This window comes from Pelophylax lessonae (genome assembly GCF_965119305.1).
Source record: "Pelophylax lessonae genome assembly, chromosome: 3".
Lineage (NCBI taxonomy): Eukaryota > Metazoa > Chordata > Amphibia > Anura > Ranidae > Pelophylax > Pelophylax lessonae.
In genome coordinates, this window is record NC_138770.1 from 143,869,961 (window position 1) to 143,887,770 (window position 17,810).

The 17,810-nt window shown below is 49.9% G+C and overlaps 1 protein-coding gene across 1 annotated transcript in view; it reads left to right on the forward strand.

Moving 5' to 3' along the window:
* The first annotated feature begins 7,601 nt into the window (after window positions 1–7,601).
* Window positions 7,602–17,810, forward strand: part of NOL10 (nucleolar protein 10) — a 156,913-nt gene continuing 146,704 nt past the window's right edge. Inside the window, exons 1-3 of the mRNA XM_082249167.1 lie at window positions 7,602–7,709; window positions 10,119–10,164; window positions 10,278–10,376. Coding sequence (XP_082105293.1) covers window positions 7,644–7,709; window positions 10,119–10,164; window positions 10,278–10,376 — 211 coding nt within the window. The 5' untranslated portion in view covers window positions 7,602–7,643. The remainder of the gene's footprint in view (window positions 7,710–10,118; window positions 10,165–10,277; window positions 10,377–17,810) is intronic.

Consider the following 17,810-nt stretch of genomic DNA (forward strand, 5'->3'; position numbering starts at 1 on the left):
TACCCTTGTCTGCCTGTTACCCCGACCTCGGCTTACCCTTCACCATTCTGTGTGTCCTGAGTGGCTGCTTCCCTTCACTCCCTACGGAGCGTGACCTGGGGGACCCCAGGGGCCGCGACCTGGGCCCAGCTGCATCGAAGTCCATCCTCACCACTAGAGGCCCTGGTGAACACCTGCTGGGTCTTAGACTCTGCGCCCTGGGGAATCTTGGGTTCACGTTCCGGTCCATCCGCAGCAGTCTGCTATAGGGTTCACTACCTTGCGCTGCGGTCCTGCCTCCAACAGGGTGCAGTTGTCACCTGGCCACAGGTGACCTGACAGTTTGAACAGCCATGAACCCGGCTGACGTGCCGCTCCCCCCAGCTGATCCATTACAGAGCTTAGTTCACAGACTCGAGACGAATGAAACTAATCAGACTCAGGTGATGCGATTCCTACAGGATCTGGCTTCCCGCTTTGAACAGCTTCAGACCTCGTTGGGGACCCCGAATCTGCAACCCCAAGAACAACCAGTGGCTGGGCCTGTCGCGCCAGTCACAGATTCGCATCCGCTGCAACTACCTCCTCCAATCCGTTTTTCTGGAGACTCCAAGGCCTGCAGGATATTTTTTAGCCAATGTACCATCCATTTTGAGCTTCAGCCGCAAAACTTCCTGTCAGATCGGGCAAAGGTAGCCTATATTATTTCCCTCCTTTCCGGCGAAGCTCTAGCCTGGGCTGCCCCCCTATGGGAGAAGAATGATCCGGTAGTTTCCAACATGCCCGACTTCTTGAAGCTCTTTCGTAACATCTTTGAGGAGCCGGCTCGGGCCTCTTCAGCGGCTAGAGCTCTTTTACGTCTCCGCCAAGAATCCCGTTCAGTGGGACAATATGCTCTTCAGTTCCATATCCTCTCAGCTGAATTGAGCTGGAACAATGAGGCCCTGGTCGCTACCTTTTTGCATGGCCTCTCTGACCGAGTGAAGGACGAATTAGCGGGAAGAACCATTCCCGTCGGTCTGGACGATGTCATCTCTTCATGCAACCAGATCGATATTCGTTTTCAGGAGAGGTCCATAGAAAAGAGACACCAACACTCCTTAGGTCTTAGCCAGTCTGAGTTCCCCTCGCTCCATCCCGTGGAGCATCCTCTGCCTGTTGAGGAACCTATGCAGCTGGGCCAGACCAGACTTACCCCCGAAGAACATTCTAGACATAGAACTTTGGGCTTATGCCTCTATTGTGGAGGCAAGGGCCATCTTCGTGTCTCCTGTTCGCTTCGCCCGGGAAACGCTCGGGTAATACAGTTAGAAGGTGGAATGTTGGACCCAGAAATATCACCTTGCCGTATTCTTCTTCCAGTGTGCCTCCACATAAGCACTTCTCCTCAGTCGACCCTTGCATATCTGGATTCCGGGGCTGCCGGCAACTTTATGGATTGGAGAACTGCTTGTTCTATGAAGCTCACCCTTTCACCCCTCTCTACGCCGCTGGTGGTTTCGGCAATTGATGGCACTGTTCTCCCCGGGGGCCCTATTCGCTTCCAGACGCTACCCATTAGGATGTCGGTAGGGATTCTTCACCAGGAATGGATATCCTTTCTTATCCTACCCAAAATTTCTAACCCCATTGTGTTGGGCCTTCCTTGGCTACGGCTCCACTCTCCCCATGTGGACTGTGCCTCTGGGCGGATCCTGGCTTGGGGCCCCTCATGTTTCTCGTCATGTCTTTCCAAGGTGACCCCAAAGGAGAGAATTTCCGTTGCCACCACATCGGTATCTTCTGACCTTCCCGCTGCATACAGCGATTACCGAGATGTGTTCTGTAAGAAATCAGCTAACGTGCTTCCTCCCCACAGGTCTTTTGACTGTGCCATTGACCTTGTTCCCGGGGCAACGCTGCCCAGGGGTCGTACCTACCCATTGTCCATCCCAGAGACCCAGGCCATGTCTGAGTATGTCGCAGAGAATCTTGAGAAAGGTTTCATCCGGAAATCCTCATCACCTGCAGGAGCAGGGTTCTTTTTTGTCGCCAAGAAGGATGGTACCTTGAGACCCTGCATTGATTATCGAGGCTTAAACGCTGTTACTATTAAGAACCGATACCCCTTACCCTTAATATCTGAACTATTCGATAGGTTCAAGGGTGCCTCCATTTTCACCAAGTTGGATCTCAGAGGGGCGTACAACCTAATTCGAATTCGAGAGGGTGATAAATGGAAGACTGCGTTTAACACTCGGGACGGTCACTACAAATACCTGGTCATGCCTTTTGGGCTGTGTAATGCCCCAGCTGTGTTTCAAAACTTTGTCAATGAGATCTTCAGGGACCTGCTGTACCAGTTTGTTGTCATCTATCTGGATGACATTCTGATATTTTCGGAAAATCTGCATGTCCATAGAAACCATGTCTGCACTGTACTCCAGCGCCTTCGAGAGAATAATCTCTATGCCAAGCTGGAGAAATGTTCCTTTGAATGTTCTGAGGTCCTATTTCTAGGATGCTTTGTCTCAAGTTTGGGCCTACGTATGGATCCTGGGAAGGTCTTAGCCATTACCAACTGGCCCCTTCCTGCTAGTCTTAAGGCCACACAGCGCTTTCTTGGCTTCACCAATTACTATAGGCAGTTCATAAGGAATTACTCTTCCATTGCTGCACCTATTATCGCCTTGACCAAGAAGGGTTCTAATGCCAAAGTCTGGCCTCCCGAAGCTGTCGCTGCTTTTCATGATCTGAAACAGGCCTTTGTCTCTGGGCCTCTCTTGAGGAGACCTAATCCTGGGGATGCTTTCTTTATTGAAGTGGACGCTTCTTCAGTGGGGGTGGGAGCTGTCCTTCTTCAACTCTTTGAGAAGAAACGTCAACCATGTGCGTTCTTTTCCAAAAAATTTTCTCAGGCAGAGAGAAATTATGCTATCGGCGACCGGGAACTTCTCGCAATCAAATTGGCGCTGGAAGAGTGGCGTCATCTTTTGGAAGGTTCTCCTCACCCCATAACGATCTTCACCGATCACAAGAATTTACAGTACCTACAGAATGCTAAATGTTTGAATCCCAGACAGGCCAGGTGAAGTCTTTTCTTTTCCCGTTTTAATTTCACGATTACGTACAAACCTGGTTCCTGTAACGGTCAGGCTGATGCACTTTCTAGGTCCTTTGACACTTTGGACGAGGAGTCCACTCCTGAACCTGAGCCAATCATCCCCACTTCATGCATTATTGCCCATTCTACCACCCTGGACTCGAAGATTCCTCCTGGTAAGACCTTTGTCCCCACTGAGCTAAGAACTAAGATTCTTCGTTGGGGGCATGATTCCAAGGTGGCAGGCCACGCAGGGTTTCTCCGCTCCTTCTTGCTCATCAGCCGTCACTACTGGTGGCCTAATCTCCGCTCTGAGGTCAAAGACTATGTCAAGGCTTGTCATGTCTGTGCTCAGTCTAAATCCTCCACACAAGCTCCTGCTGGTCTCCTCATGCCTTTGCCCATTCCTAAGGAACCCTGGGCTCATATTGCCATGGATTTTATCACCGATCTCCCACTGTCGGACGGTAATACAGTCATTTGGGTGATAGTCGATCGGTTTTCCAAGATGGCTCATTTTGTTCCCCTTCCTGGTCTTCCTTCTGCTCCTGCTTTGGTTCCCATTTTTATTCGAGAAATTTCCTGCCTCCATGGGGTTCCTTCTCACATTGTTTCCGACAGGGGCGTTCAATTTACGTCTCGTTTCTGGAGAGCCTTTTGCAAATCCCTCAATATTGCCTTGGATTTTTCCTCTTCTTACCATCCTCAATCTAATGGGCAGACGGAGAGGGTTAATCAGGAGTTAGAGATTTTTCTTCGCACCTTAGTCTCCGCTCATGACGATTGGTCCTCTCTACTTCCGTAGGCGGAATTTTACCATACCAATCATGTAAATACCAGTTCGCAGAAAACACCCTTTTTCGCAGTTTATGGAAGACACCCTCAACTTCCGCTTCCCATGGCCTGTTCTTCGGATATCCCAGCATTGGCTTCAGCTCAGTCCTTCAATTCTATCTGGAGTGACGTTCATGATTCCCTCCGGGCAGCTGCCGACAAACTCAAAGGCTTTGCTGACCGCAGGCGTAAACCACCTTCTTCAGCCAGGGGACAAATTTGGCTCTCCACTAGGAACATCAAGCTTCGAGTGCCTTCCCTGAAGTTTGCTCCAAGATTCATTGGTCCATATACCATAATTTCTAAGCTGAATCCGGTTTGTTTCAAACTTCACATCCCCAAAAGCCTCAGAATTGCTAATTCCTTCCATGTTTCCCTTCTGAAGCCTTTAGTCCTCAATAAGTTTTCTCGTCCTTTCCCTACCATGGCATCGGTCTCTGAGGATAATCAGGAATACAAGGTCAGTCAAGTTCTGGATTCCCGACTCTGTAGAGGCATTCTTCAGTACCTTGTTCATTGGAAAGGCTTTGGTCCTGAGGAGAGATCTTGGGTCCCTGCATCGGAGGTCTTTGCACCTCGTCTGTTAAAAAGATTTCATCTGAAGTTTCCCTCTAAACCCGGGTCCGGGCAGGGAAGGGGGAGGCCTCGTAAGAGGGAGGGTACTGTCATGGATATGCAATAATGTATGGTAGCTTACCTGTTCCTCATGTCTGCATTAAGGGCCAGACTCTTCCTTCTGGCTGCTTTTATCACCTCTACTTCCTATTCCTGGCCCGCCCAGGTCATCACAGGAAGCCTATATTAACCAGCGCACTGCAGGCCTGCCTTGCTGTTCAACAGTATTAGTTTCCTGTTTCCTGTTTGCCGTGTGCTTGAAACTACTCCTCTGTGTACCGACTTTGGCTTGTCTCTGACTATTCCTGTTTGCCTGTTACCCTGACCTTTGGCCTGTCCCTTGACTACCCTTGTCTGCCTGTTACCCCGACCTCGGCTTACCCTTCACCATTCTGTGTGTCCTGAGTGGCTGCTTCCCTTCACTCCCTACGGAGCGTGACCTGGGGGACCCCAGGGGCCGCGACCTGGGCCCAGCTGCAACGAAGTCCATCCTCACCACTAGAGGCCCTGGTGAACACCTGCTGGGTCTTAGATTCCTGGGGAATCTTGGGTTCACGTTCCAGTCCATCCGCAGCAGTCTGCTATAGGGTTCACTACCTTGCGCTGCGCTCCTGCCTCCAACAGGGTGCAGTTGTCACCTGGCCACAGGTGACCTGACACTGTAGAGTTGTGGATTACTACTGAGCAGGAGATCAGCAGAGCTGGGAGTTGGTACTGAGCAGGGGATCAGCAGAGATGGGGGTTACTATTGAGCAGGGGATCTGTAGAGCTGCGGGTTACTACTGAGCAGGAGATCAGCAGAGCTGGGAGTTGGTACTGAGCAGGGGATCAGCAGAGATGGGGGTTACTATTGAGCAGGGGATCTGTAGAGCTTTGGGTTACTACTGAGCAGGAGATCAGCAGAGCTGGGAGTTGGTACTGAGCAGGGGATCAGCAGAGATGGGGGTTACTATTGAGCAGGGGATCTGTAGAGCTGTGGGTTACTCCTGAGCAGGAGATCACCAGAGCTGGGAGTTGGTACTGAGCGGGGGATCAGCAGAGCTGGGGTCACTACTGAGTGGAGCATCAGTAGGGCTGAGAGCACTATTGAGCAGGAGATCTGCTGAACAGGGGTACTAATGAGCCAAGGATCTACTGGGCCCCTGTAAAAGAAATATAAAATCAACACACACACACACAGGGCATTTGCCAAGCTTCATTAAGGCTTGAAAAAAAGTATAATTAAAGCATCACTGAAGCATCAAAACCACATCATAAAGCATGTAGAAGCGGTGGGCGCTTTAATGTGTGTTGAAGTTGAAGCATGGGTGACAGCCAATCACAGTGGTCATGTGATCTGTTGACCCTTCCCCCCCAACCCCAAACGTTTTCCCCCCCGGATGTATTTCTTCATATATATGTACATAAAAACCTTGTAACAATGCAGCTACAGGGAAACATTACAACATCCTACGTGTTCAGTTACACTTGTGGTTGGGGGGTGTAGAAAACATGCAGTTGAGCTGTGTTTTGAATGCCCCCTCCCAAATGCCCCTTCTTAACCACTTGCCTACAGGGCACATTCACCCCCTTCCTGCCCAGGCCAATTTTTAGCCTTTAGCGCTCTTACACTTTGAATGACAATTGCGCGGTCATGCTACGTTGTACCCATATGAAATTTTTATCACACAAATAGAGCTTTCTATTGGTGGTATTTAATCCCAGCTGGGGTTATTATTTTTTCCTATGCTTTCTTCATCCCCACTGCAAACATGTTGACTCCTGTCACGTCCTTTGGGCAGCAAGCCTGCCAAACGCAACTCATTCATCTGAATTGGGAAATGCTGCAAAACGAGAGCAATGCATGCGGCTGCAGCACGTTGGTGTGCGGCAAATAGTGAAAACGGGTGAGGGGGCATCACACGCCCTCCGAACTGCCTCTCAAACTCTGAAAAGCGAGCTGAGCGCGGATCACTTTTCAGAGGAGCAGTGGCATAGCCACAAATCAAAACGTAGCCTAAGAGAACTATGGCGCTTTATTATGGGGGATGGTTTCTAACCCTCTGATCTATATATTATGCCTTCACCTCCATTCTCCTGCATATTAACCCCCTCATCTCCATCAATCCTGTGTGTGTGATCATCATTACAAGTAGTCACTCCTTAGAATAAAAGCTTTTTCACAATACGTATAATTTACGGACATAAGCAGGGATCAATTGTAGCTTTTTACCTGGACAGGGCAGTATCATGTTACATTGCCATCCACAATATGGCTTACCGATCTCAGACAACCATAAGATGGCGCGCTACTGAGCTTAGACAACCACCAGATGGCGCTCTACTGAGCTTAGACAACCACCAGGTGGCGTTCTACTGAGCTTAGACAACCACCAGATGGCGCTCTACTGAGCTTAGACAACCACCAGATGGCGCTCTACTGAGCTTAGACAACCACCAGCAGGCGATCTCCTGTTAGACAGCCACAAGATGGCGATCTACTGCCTATTGACAGCCAAAAGATGGCGCTGCCAGCCAAGTGTGATCGCTGCTTCCTGCTTCCGGTGCCGGCACACGTGACTTGCTGAGGATCCGGTGTAACGTGAAAAAACCATACCCCGTGGAGAAACCATACCCTCGTCACTTCCGGGCTGAAATAGCTGAGCAGCGCAGCAGTGCGCATGCTCAGAGCCCCGGATACATGATTGAACATTAAAGAATTAGACAAGTGCGCATGCTCGGTGGGCATGAAATTCTCACGGCACTGTGTCTAATGTAAAACTTGCGGCGCTTACATTAAAACAGCTCATCTGAAACGTAAATCATCTCCGCTCTTCGCCCTGTCACTGCCCTCATCTCCGGTAATAAATATAAAAGCGGTGGTGGGTGTATGTGATGTAAATGTGACGGCGATCGCGGCTCCGTGATCCGCTTTTATATTTATTACCGGAGATGAGGGCAGTGACAGGGCGAAGAGCGGAGATGATTTACGTTTCAGAAGAGCTGTTTTAATGTAAGCGCCGCAAGTTTAACTACCGTGAGAAATCCATACCCTCCGTAGCGGAACCGGAAGTGACGAGGGTATGGTTTTCTCACGGGTATGGATTTTTCACGGAACACCGGTGTAGTAGTGTGATGGTTGTAGGGCCCAGCCATGCAGGTCTCCAATATTAATGATGTGAAGATCTATAATCTGAGCTGTGGGAAGTCTTTGCCGGAGGTGAGAGTCATTGTTGTCTGTTGTATAGTACATTACATCTCATAGTCCATGTACACCCATCAGCCATAACATTATGACCACTGATGTGAAAAAGTAAATAACATTGATTACCTCATTACTATGACATCTGACAGTGGGTGGGATATATTAGGCAGCAAGTGAACATGTTGTCCCTGAAGTTGATGTGTGCAACTTTGGCAAGGGCCAAGTTGTATTGGGAAGACAGCTGGGTCAGAGCAACTTCAAAAGTGCAGCTCTTGTGGGATGTTCCTGGTCTGTAGTGGTCAGAACTTACCTAAAGTGGTCCATGGAAGGAAAACCAGTGACCGCACCATGGGTGGCCAAGGCTCATTGATGTACGTGAGAAGCGAAGTGTGGTCTGTGACATCCCATCCAATCAAAGAGCATCAAACTGCTGAAAAAGTTTTGATAGGTGTCAGAACACCCAGTCCTGTTCGGGGTCAGGGCACGGTGCAGGTCGCAGTCCTGTTCGCAGACGGGGCACGGTGCAGGTCGCAGTCCTGTGCGTGGACGGGGCAAGAAGCAGGTCGCAGTCCTGTTCGCGGACGGGGCACGGTGCAGGTCGCAGTCCTGTTCGCGGACGGGGCACGGTGCAGGTCGCAGTCCTGTTCGCGGACGGGGCACGGTGCAGGTCGCAGTCCTGTTCGCGGACGGGGCACGGTGCAGGTCGCAGTCCTGTTTGCGGACGGGGCACGGTGCAGGTCGCAGTCCTGTTTGCGGACGGGGCACGGTGCAGGTCGCAGTCCTGTGCGTGGACGGGGCACGGTGCAGGTCGCAGTCCTGTGCGTGGACGGGGCACGGTGCAGGTCGCAGTCCTGTGCGTGGACGGGGCACGGTGCAGGTCGCAGTCCTGTGCGTGGACGGGGCACGGTGCAGGTCGCAGTCCTGTGCGTGGACGGGGCACGGTGCAGGTCGCAGTCCTGTGCGTGGACGGGGCACGGTGCAGGTCGCAGTCCTGTGCGTGGACGGGGCACGGTGCAGGTCGCAGTCCTGTGCGTGGACGGGGCACGGTGCAGGTCGCAGTCCTGTGCGTGGACGGGGCACGGTGCAGGTCGCAGTCCTGTGCGTGGACGGGGCACGGTGCAGGTCGCAGTCCTGTGCGCGGACGGGGCACGGTGCAGGTCGCAGTCCTGTGCGCGGACGGGGCACGGTGCAGGTCGCAGTCCTGTGCGCGGACGGGGCACGGTGCAGGTCGCAGTCCTGTGCGCGGACGGGGCACGGTGCAGGTCGCAGTCCTGTGCGCGGACGGGGCACGGTGCAGGTCGCAGTCCTGTGCGCGGACGGGGCACGGTGCAGGTCGCAGTCCTGTGCGCGGACGGGGCACGGTGCAGGTCGCAGTCCTGTGCGCGGACGGGGCACGGTGCAGGTCGCAGTCCTGTGCGCGGACGGGGCACGGTGCAGGTCGCAGTCCTGTGCGTGGACGGGGCACGGTGCAGGTCGCAGTCCTGTGCGTGGACGGGGCACGGTGCAGGTCGCAGTCCTGTGCGTGGACGGGGCACGGTGCAGGTCGCAGTCCTGTGCGTGGACGGGGCACGGTGCAGGTCGCAGTCCTGTGCGTGGACGGGGCACGGTGCAGGTCGCAGTCCTGTGCGTGGACGGGGCACGGTGCAGGTCGCAGTCCTGTGCGTGGACGGGGCACGGTGCAGGTCGCAGTCCTGTGCGTGGACGGGGCACGGTGCAGGTCGCAGTCCTGTGCGGGGACGGGGCACGGTGCAGGTCGCAGTCCTGTGCGGGGACGGGGCACGGTGCAGGTCGCAGTCCTGTGCGGGGACGGGGCACGGTGCAGGTCGCAGTCCTGTGCGTGGACGGGGCACGGTGCAGGTCGCAGTCCTGTTTGCGGACGGGGCACGGTGCAGGTCGCAGTCCTGTTTGCGGACGGGGCACGGTGCAGGTCGCAGTCCTGTGCGTGGACGGGGCACGGTGCAGGTCGCAGTCCTGTGCGGGGACGGGGCACGGTGCAGGTCGCAGTCCTGTGCGGGGACGGGGCACGGTGCAGGTCGCAGTCCTGTGCGCGGACGGGGCACGGTGCAGGTCGCAGTCCTGTGCGCGGACGGGACGAGGTGCAGGTCGCAGTCCTGTTTGCGGACGGGGCGCGGTGCAGGTCGCAGTGCTGTGCGCGGACGGGGCACGTTCCAGGTCAGTGTCACGCATTTTAAAACCCCCACATGCGCCTTTTGGAATGGGGTTCAGGGGTTTTGCAAACAGACAGCCCGTGGTGGTGTGTATAGAGTGGGGGGGGGGGGGTGGACATTGCCGATGGTTTGTACATTTAATACTGTTGGGGGCATGCATTATGCAGTTTTATATGATTTATAGTGTAAGATTTGTGTATTTTATATATGTATAATGAAACTTTTCTTGAACAGTTTTCACACTTCTGCATTTCAGTGGCTATCTGATCGTAAAAAGAGAGCGCTACAGAAAAAAGATGTGGGTAAGTAATGTAACATTTAGGAAGAAATAGCATTTCATGGTATGGGGGAATTGTCTGGCTCTCGCTGCACTAGTAGATCACTGGAATAATTGTGTGTTTCTTTTGGCATATAGACATCCGGAGGAGAATTGAACTTATTCAGGACTTTGACATGCCCACAGTCAGCACCAACATCCGAGTTTCCAGAGATGGACAGTACATCATGGCAGCCGGTGAGAATATCTTATTTTAGATTAGCAGGTTTAAATAACAATTAAGAATTTGTGATCTGACGGACACAGAAATGATGATATCTTTGTATGTGTTTACAGACTAGAATGTACATGATAGCCAGTCGTGTCTTGACATTCTGGGGTTGATTTACTAAAACTGGAGGGTGCAGAATCTGGTGCAGCTGTGCATGGTAGCCAATCAGCTTCCAACTTCAGTTTGTTAAAATAAGCTTTGACAATAAAAACTGGAATCTGATTGGTTTCTATGCAGAGCTGCACCAGATTTTGCAGTCTCCAGTTTTAGTAAATTAACCCCTCTGTCTTGGTGAATTGACTTTGGTGCTAATACCACTGTATGGTTGGAGAGAACCTGCATCAACTAATTGGGAATCTATAATCTCTAGTTTCCCCAGGTGTTGGACAGAATTGGCTTTTAATTAGGTTGAAGTGATTGTAAAGTCTTGTTTAAAATAAATAAATAAACATGTTATACTTAACTCCTCTGTGCAGTTGGTTTTGCACAGGGCCGCCTGGATCCTCCTCTTCTCGGGTCCCTTGCCGCTGCTCCTGGCCCCTCCCTCCCATCAAGTGCCCCCCTCAGCAAGCAGCTTGCTGTAGGGGCACCGGAGCCTAGCTGCAGCTCCGTGTGTCAATTCAGTCCCTCTCTCTCCTGATTGGCTAATTGACTTTGACAGCTGCGGGAGCTAATGGCGCCACGACTGTGTCTCAGCCAATCAGGAGAGAGAGTCCTGGAAGGCTAAGGGACTCGTGGAAATTGCTGGAGGGGGAAGGGTTTCATGTAAGTACTACGGGGTACTGGGGGGGGTGCACTTCTACACCCAGAAGGCTTTTTATCTTAAAGTGGTAGTATTCTCCGCTTTTTAACTTTTACCTACAGGTAAGCCTATAATAAGGCCTATAATAAGGCTTACCTGTAGGTAAAATTAATATCCTGCACGGTTTAGGAGATATTCACCCTGCATGCAGCCACTGACACCAGCAGCGCATGCGCTGTGAAGGTCTGGCGTATCTTGCCGGACCTTCAGAGCTCCTTGCCAGACGCACATGCGCCGGAGTGATGTCATCGCGGCTCTGGCCACTCACAGCGTCGGAGCTGCCGAACCCGGAAGAGACACCGAGGGAACATGTCTGCTCCCTCAGCGGTTTCCGGGCCACCGTATGGGGGCTTCGATCTAACGAAAGTATTTCATAATGTGCTAGTATTCTATGCATACTAGCACATTATGCAGGGTTTTGTGTTTTTCTTGTTTTTGGGGATACAACTGCTTTAATGCATAGAATGCATTAAGATAAAAAAACCCTCTGACTTTACAACCTCTTTTAAAGCATAACTAAACCCCAAAAAATTTGCCTTCCTATATTTGCATATCGCTCCATAGATATGTTGGCTGCTTTTCTTCTTAGAGCATTTTCAGCGAGTACAGAAAATGTCTGCTCCCTCCATAGATACAAATGAGACATAAGGGAAACTACAAAGGGACAGGAAATGTGCTATTCACAGCATCCCAGGGTAACATAAAAGGGGGAAAAAAGCCTAAAAAAAACCCGAATGTAACCACTGCCTCTGGTACGCTATAACATTTCATTGTTTTGGCTTTAGGTACGCTTTAATGTGCCCACTCTGGATTCCCTCTTTCTTTAGCATGTAAAGGGATCACTTACAGTGGAGCTAAACCCTCCTATCCGTAACAGCCAAGGAAACTGCCAGCTATGTCTGTATGATCTGCACTTGTCATGGTACTGCACATGTGATCAGTTTAGGACACCGGCTTTTTAAAGTGGAACTTTATTTTGAAACCTAAAAGTCCTGGTAGACACTTCTGGCTGGCTCATTTTGCAGGTAAAGCTATGTAAAACATTAAAAATAAGTATCTATACTGTTTAAAATCCATGAATACACTGTCTTACCCTGCTCTGCACATGCTCAGTTACTCTCCATTTTTAGGCATTGCTGAATTTGTAGAGATCGATCTGCTGACAGCCCTAAAGCAGAATTGAACCCTCCTATCCTTTACAGCAAAGTAAGCGGCTTCTGTTTGATCTGCAACTGCCATGGTGCTGCACATGTGATCACTTATGACTCCAGCCATTTGATTTTTTGACAGTTTAGTTGAGGACACATGCAAATGTGACATTTGACAATCCTGGCATTCCAGGAATGTATCTGTTTTTTGAAACCGTTAAATCAATTTGTTTTAGTTCCACTTTGTTCAGGGGCTCTGGGCATCAGCAAAATGGCAGCCTCCAGCAAGAAGAAACGGGAGCAATGCTGGAGGCAATTTACAGCACGCACTAGTTTTAGTAGCATAGTTATTATTGTGGACTGTATGTTCCTTGCTAAAGAACTTTTTTTTTTTTTTTTTATCAAATTGTTATGGGTAAAGTTCCACTTTAAGAGCATTAGCAACAATGACAATCATCATTCACAACATGTCTTGAATGCAGCTGTTTTCGGAAACCGTTAAATCAATGGGTTTAGTTATGACTTAAAGCGGAGTTCCACCCAAAAGTGGAACTTCTGCTTTAGGGAGTCCTGACCCCCTGACATGCCACATTTGGCATGTCATTTTTTTTGGGGGGGGGGGGGGCGGGTACCTAGTTTTGACAGGTACCCGCTCCCACTTCCGCTCGGAGCGCTGCGGCGCCCTGAACGGAAGTTCTCCTCTCCCCCTCCCTCCCTGCAATCTTCTGGGACACGTCAGAGGTCCCAGAAGATTGCCAGGCAATCACGGCACGCAGCGCGACTCGCGCGTGCGCAGTGGGTACCCGGCTGTGAAGCCGCAAACTGTCACAGCCGGGTGCCCACAGCAGTGATGCCGAGGGAGAGGATCGAGGCTTCGGGCGGCCGCATCGCTGGACCGTTGGACAGGTGAGTGAATGGCTGGAACTCCGCTTTAAGGGTTCTTTTAACACCTGTCCGTTCTGCTCAGCAGGGGATCGATCCGCCGATCCCTCACTGAGCACGCGGATGACAGCTCTGTCTCCGCTCTGTGTGCAGAGACAGAGCTGTCAGGTCCCCACTGTTCTCTATGGGGGAATTGGATGAGAACAGACCGCCTGTCTGTTCTCATCCAATCTGCCAGATGGGTGGAAAATAAGGTTTCCATCCGTCCAGATTTGACGGATTGGATTGGATGGCAGCGGGTGTCAGCGCACATGTCTCCGCTGACATCCGCTGCCCCATAGGGATGCATGGGGCATCCGATCAGATCCGCCTGTCAGTTTTGCAGGTGGACCTGATCGGATGTGTGAAAGGGGCCTAAAGCTTAAAGAAGATATAAACCCAGCAGTTTAACGTTTCAAAAAAGTTACATTCCCAGCATGCTAACTATCACATTTGCTTGTGTCCTCAACCAAACTGAAACCTTTACATGGTTGGTGTGATAACTGATCGATCACAGGTGTAGCACCATGGCGGCTACAGATCAAACAGAGGCTAAGATGACAGCTTCCTAAAACTGATAGAAGGGTTTAGTTCCGCTTTAACTCCAAAGTGGAACTTTACCCATAACAACTTGCTGCTTCTTACAAGAGGCTGCCATTTTGCTGAAGTCCAGAGCCCCCCAAACAGCAACAAATCAAAAAGTGGCTCTAAACTCATCGATTTAACGGTTTAAAAAAAAAAAACGATACATTCCTGGAATGCCAGGATTGCTAACGGTCACATTCGCTTGTGTCCTCAACCAAACTATCAAAACATCAAATGACTGATGTCGTAACTGATCACATGTGCAGCACCACAGTTCTGGACAGTTGTAGATCAAACAGAAGCAGCATCCTTGGCTGTAAAGGATAGGAGGGTTCAATTCTGCTTTAGGGCTGTCAGCAGATCGACCTCTATAAATTTGTCAGTATCTAAAATAGGAGAGCAACTGAGCATGTGCAGAGCAGGGTGTGAGAGTGTATTACTGGATCAAAACGGTATAGACACTTTTTTTTAATGTTTTACATAGCTATACCTGCAAAATGGGCCAGCCTGAAGTCATCTAGCAGGACTTCATTTTCTGACTAATCTTCCACTTTAATTGAATCTGGTGCTAATGAACTATTTATTTCACCTACAGGTGTGCATGCCGCTGGCACTGTATGAAGCACCAGCTACATTCAGTATACAGTGTGCTGTGTTTTGGCAGCGTAATTGAGACATCTCATCCTGCTTTTGTAACAAAATTGAGTCGGGATAAGCACTGCCCAACCATTCAGAGGAAACTTTGTATTTTCGGAATGAATACAAGGCTTCCTTTGATTGGCTTGAGGTGGAGAGCCTGACGTCATCTGCCCAGCCTCAGCCAAACAGAGGTTGGGCAGATGCAGATGCTATATACAGTTTATACAGGGCTGACAGCAAGTGTACCTGTTAGTGAATGGAATAGTTCATTTGGATCAGCTTGGTCCAAATTAACTATTTAAAGTTCATTCAAACCTGAAGTTGGACTCTTACCTTCCTTTCAGAGTAGCGTGTACTGACCTTTCCTCACACACCCCCTCCACTTGGTGGTTAGGACCGAGGAAAGAACGCCCTGTATAAGCCCCAAACTAAGCTTTCACGTGACTATGGACTCCTTCCCTACCCAAGTGTGATAGTGTTGGGCCAAGCACAAGGCACAAAGGCTGTCAAATGGGAGAAGAAGAGAGAGTCGCATGGTAATACATACCCAGAAGTGCTGGGTATTTCCCTTTGCTCCTAGTGCCTGAATGGAATGACAGGGGAGAGCAGGGGGTGTCCTGTATTATGTGGGGACTCTGCTGGCCATACACTGAACTTTTAATCCCCTGAGCTTGACATTTTTTGGAGCTGATGTTGCCGAATTGGGGACATCGCCTAATAGACAACTACACTGCTCGAAACAATGAAAGGAACACTTTTTTTTAATCATGGTATAGCATCAATTAAACACCTGGGATATATATCTGGTCAGTTAAGTAGCAGAGGGGGTTGTTAATCAGTGTCAGCTGCTTTGGTGTTAATGACATTTTGATGGGCAACAATGAGATGACCTCCAAAACAGGAATGGTTTTACATGTGGAGGTCACTAACATTTTTTTCCCTACTCCATCTTTTCTGACTTTTTTTTTTTTTTTACTAGTTTTGCATTTGGCTAGGGTCAGTGTGACTACTGGCAGCATGAGGCAATACCAGGACCCTATAGAGGTTGCACAGGCAGTCCAACTCCTCCAGGATGGCACATCATCAATGTGCACCATTGCCGGTAGCTTGCTGTGTCTCCCAGCACAGTCTCAAAAGCATGGAGGAGATTCCAGGAGACAGGCAGTTACTTTAGGAGAGCTGGGAAAGGCTGTAGAAGGTCCTTAACCACTTAACCTTCAGGAAGATTTTACCCCCTTCCTGACTAGGGGGTATTTTGCGATTCGGCACTGCGTGACTTTAACGGACAATTGCGCGGTCGTGCGACGCTGTATCTAAACGAATTTGACGTCCTTTTTTTTCCCCACAAACAGAGCTTTCTTTTGGTGGTATTTGATCACCTGTGCGATTTTTTGATCACGCGCTATAAACAAAAAAAGAGCGTCAATTTTGCAAAAATAGCAATATTTTTCACATTTTTTTATATGAAATTCCCCCCCAAAAAAATGTAAAAATCAATTTTTTAACATTTTCGGCCAATTTGTTTTATGCTACATATGTTTGGTAAAAAAAATCGCAAAAAGCGTATTTTGATTGGTTTGCGCAAAAGTTATCGCGTTTACTAACAAAGGGAAAGATTTTTGTCATTTTTGTTGTTTTTTTTTTTTAACGCGTAATGGCGGCGATCTGCAATTTTTTTTTTTTTTGCGGTACTGCGACATTGCGGCGGACAGATCGGACCCTTGACTGACATTTTTGACACTTTTGGGGTTACCAGTGACATTTCTACAGTAATCAGTGCTATACATATGCACTGTTACTGTAAAATGACACTGGCAGTGAAGGGGTTAACTTTTTTTTTTTTTTAAAGGGAGGGGCTATGTGTGTCCCTAGGGGGCGTGCTTTCTACTGTGATTGGCTGTGGCTTCAGATGTATGAAGAGTGATCAACGGTTCTACATAGTAGAACCGTATGATCATCCTTCATACACAGGGGAGAATGACAGGCAGCTTGTTTACACAAGCTGCCTGACTTTCTCCCTCTCCCCCGCCGATCGCAGAGTGACCGGCGGACATCGGGTCCCCCGGTCACACGCGCGGGGGGGGGTCCGTGACCACGCGGGAGCGGGAGCGCGCCATCGGGGGCGCGCGCTCGCTCCCTAGACCCTCACAAGCTAGTGACGTAGCCCTACGTCACTTTGCCTGTGAGGGGCTGACTGCCGACGTAGATCGGCGTTAGGCAGTCGGCAAGTGGTTAACACATCAGCAGGACCGGCATCCGCTCCTTTGTGCAAGGAGGAACAGGATGAGCACTGCTAGAGCCCTACTGGCTAGACAATGGCACCCTGACTGCCATTAGGTATCGGGATGAAATCCTTGGACTCATGGTCAGACTGTACACTGGTGCAGTGGGTCCTGGGTTCCGCGGGGTGCACGACAATACCCGGTCTCATGTGGTGAGAGTATGCAGCCAGTTCCCGGAGGATAAAGGAATCGATACCATTGAATGGCCCCCACGCTCTCCTGACCTAAATCCAATAGAACACCTCTGGGACATTATTTCTGTTCATCCAGGTTGCACCTCAGTCTGTTTAGGAGCTCAATGATGCCCTGGTCCAGATCTGGGAGGAAATACCCCAGGACACCATGCGTTGTCTCATTAGGAGCATGCCCAGACGTTGTCAGCAATTCATACAAGCACATGGGGACCATACAAACTACTGAGTACCATTTTAAGCTGCTGCAATAAAAGTTCAGCAAAATGGACTAGCTTGGTGCATCATGTTTTTCACTTTGATTTTCAGGGTGTCTTTGAATTCAGCCCTCTGTAGGGTGATCATTTTTATTTCCATCAAACGATGGGGCATCCGTTCCTTCCTAACACATTACCCAGTCCATATCAGTATAGATATTCAGCATGAGAATTTTCCCCATTAAGATCTTATGTGTTTCCAACGCGTTCCTTTCATTTTTTTGTGCAGTGTAGGTGTCTGACGTTTTGTGGTCATGTGATAGTGCTGCTGCCATTAACCTCTGCTTTCTTCCCTTCGCTGTATTGTGGTTGGTGGAGAAAACTGCATATCCATTGCATATATGATCATCGTATAATGGTTGTGTTCTGCGTATAGGGAACAGGAACGGCAGCTCATACATTACTAGATCTCTGTACTACAGACAGGGAGGAGATGTAATCCTTAGCCAAGTCAGACTGTGAATAAGATGTGGTACAGCTTCCTTCTATTTGGAGCTTTTATTTGACACCTAGTGCAGCGTCCAAACTGGTTCACAGGTTAAAAAGTCTCCGCAAGCAGTCGCATTCATTTTGGT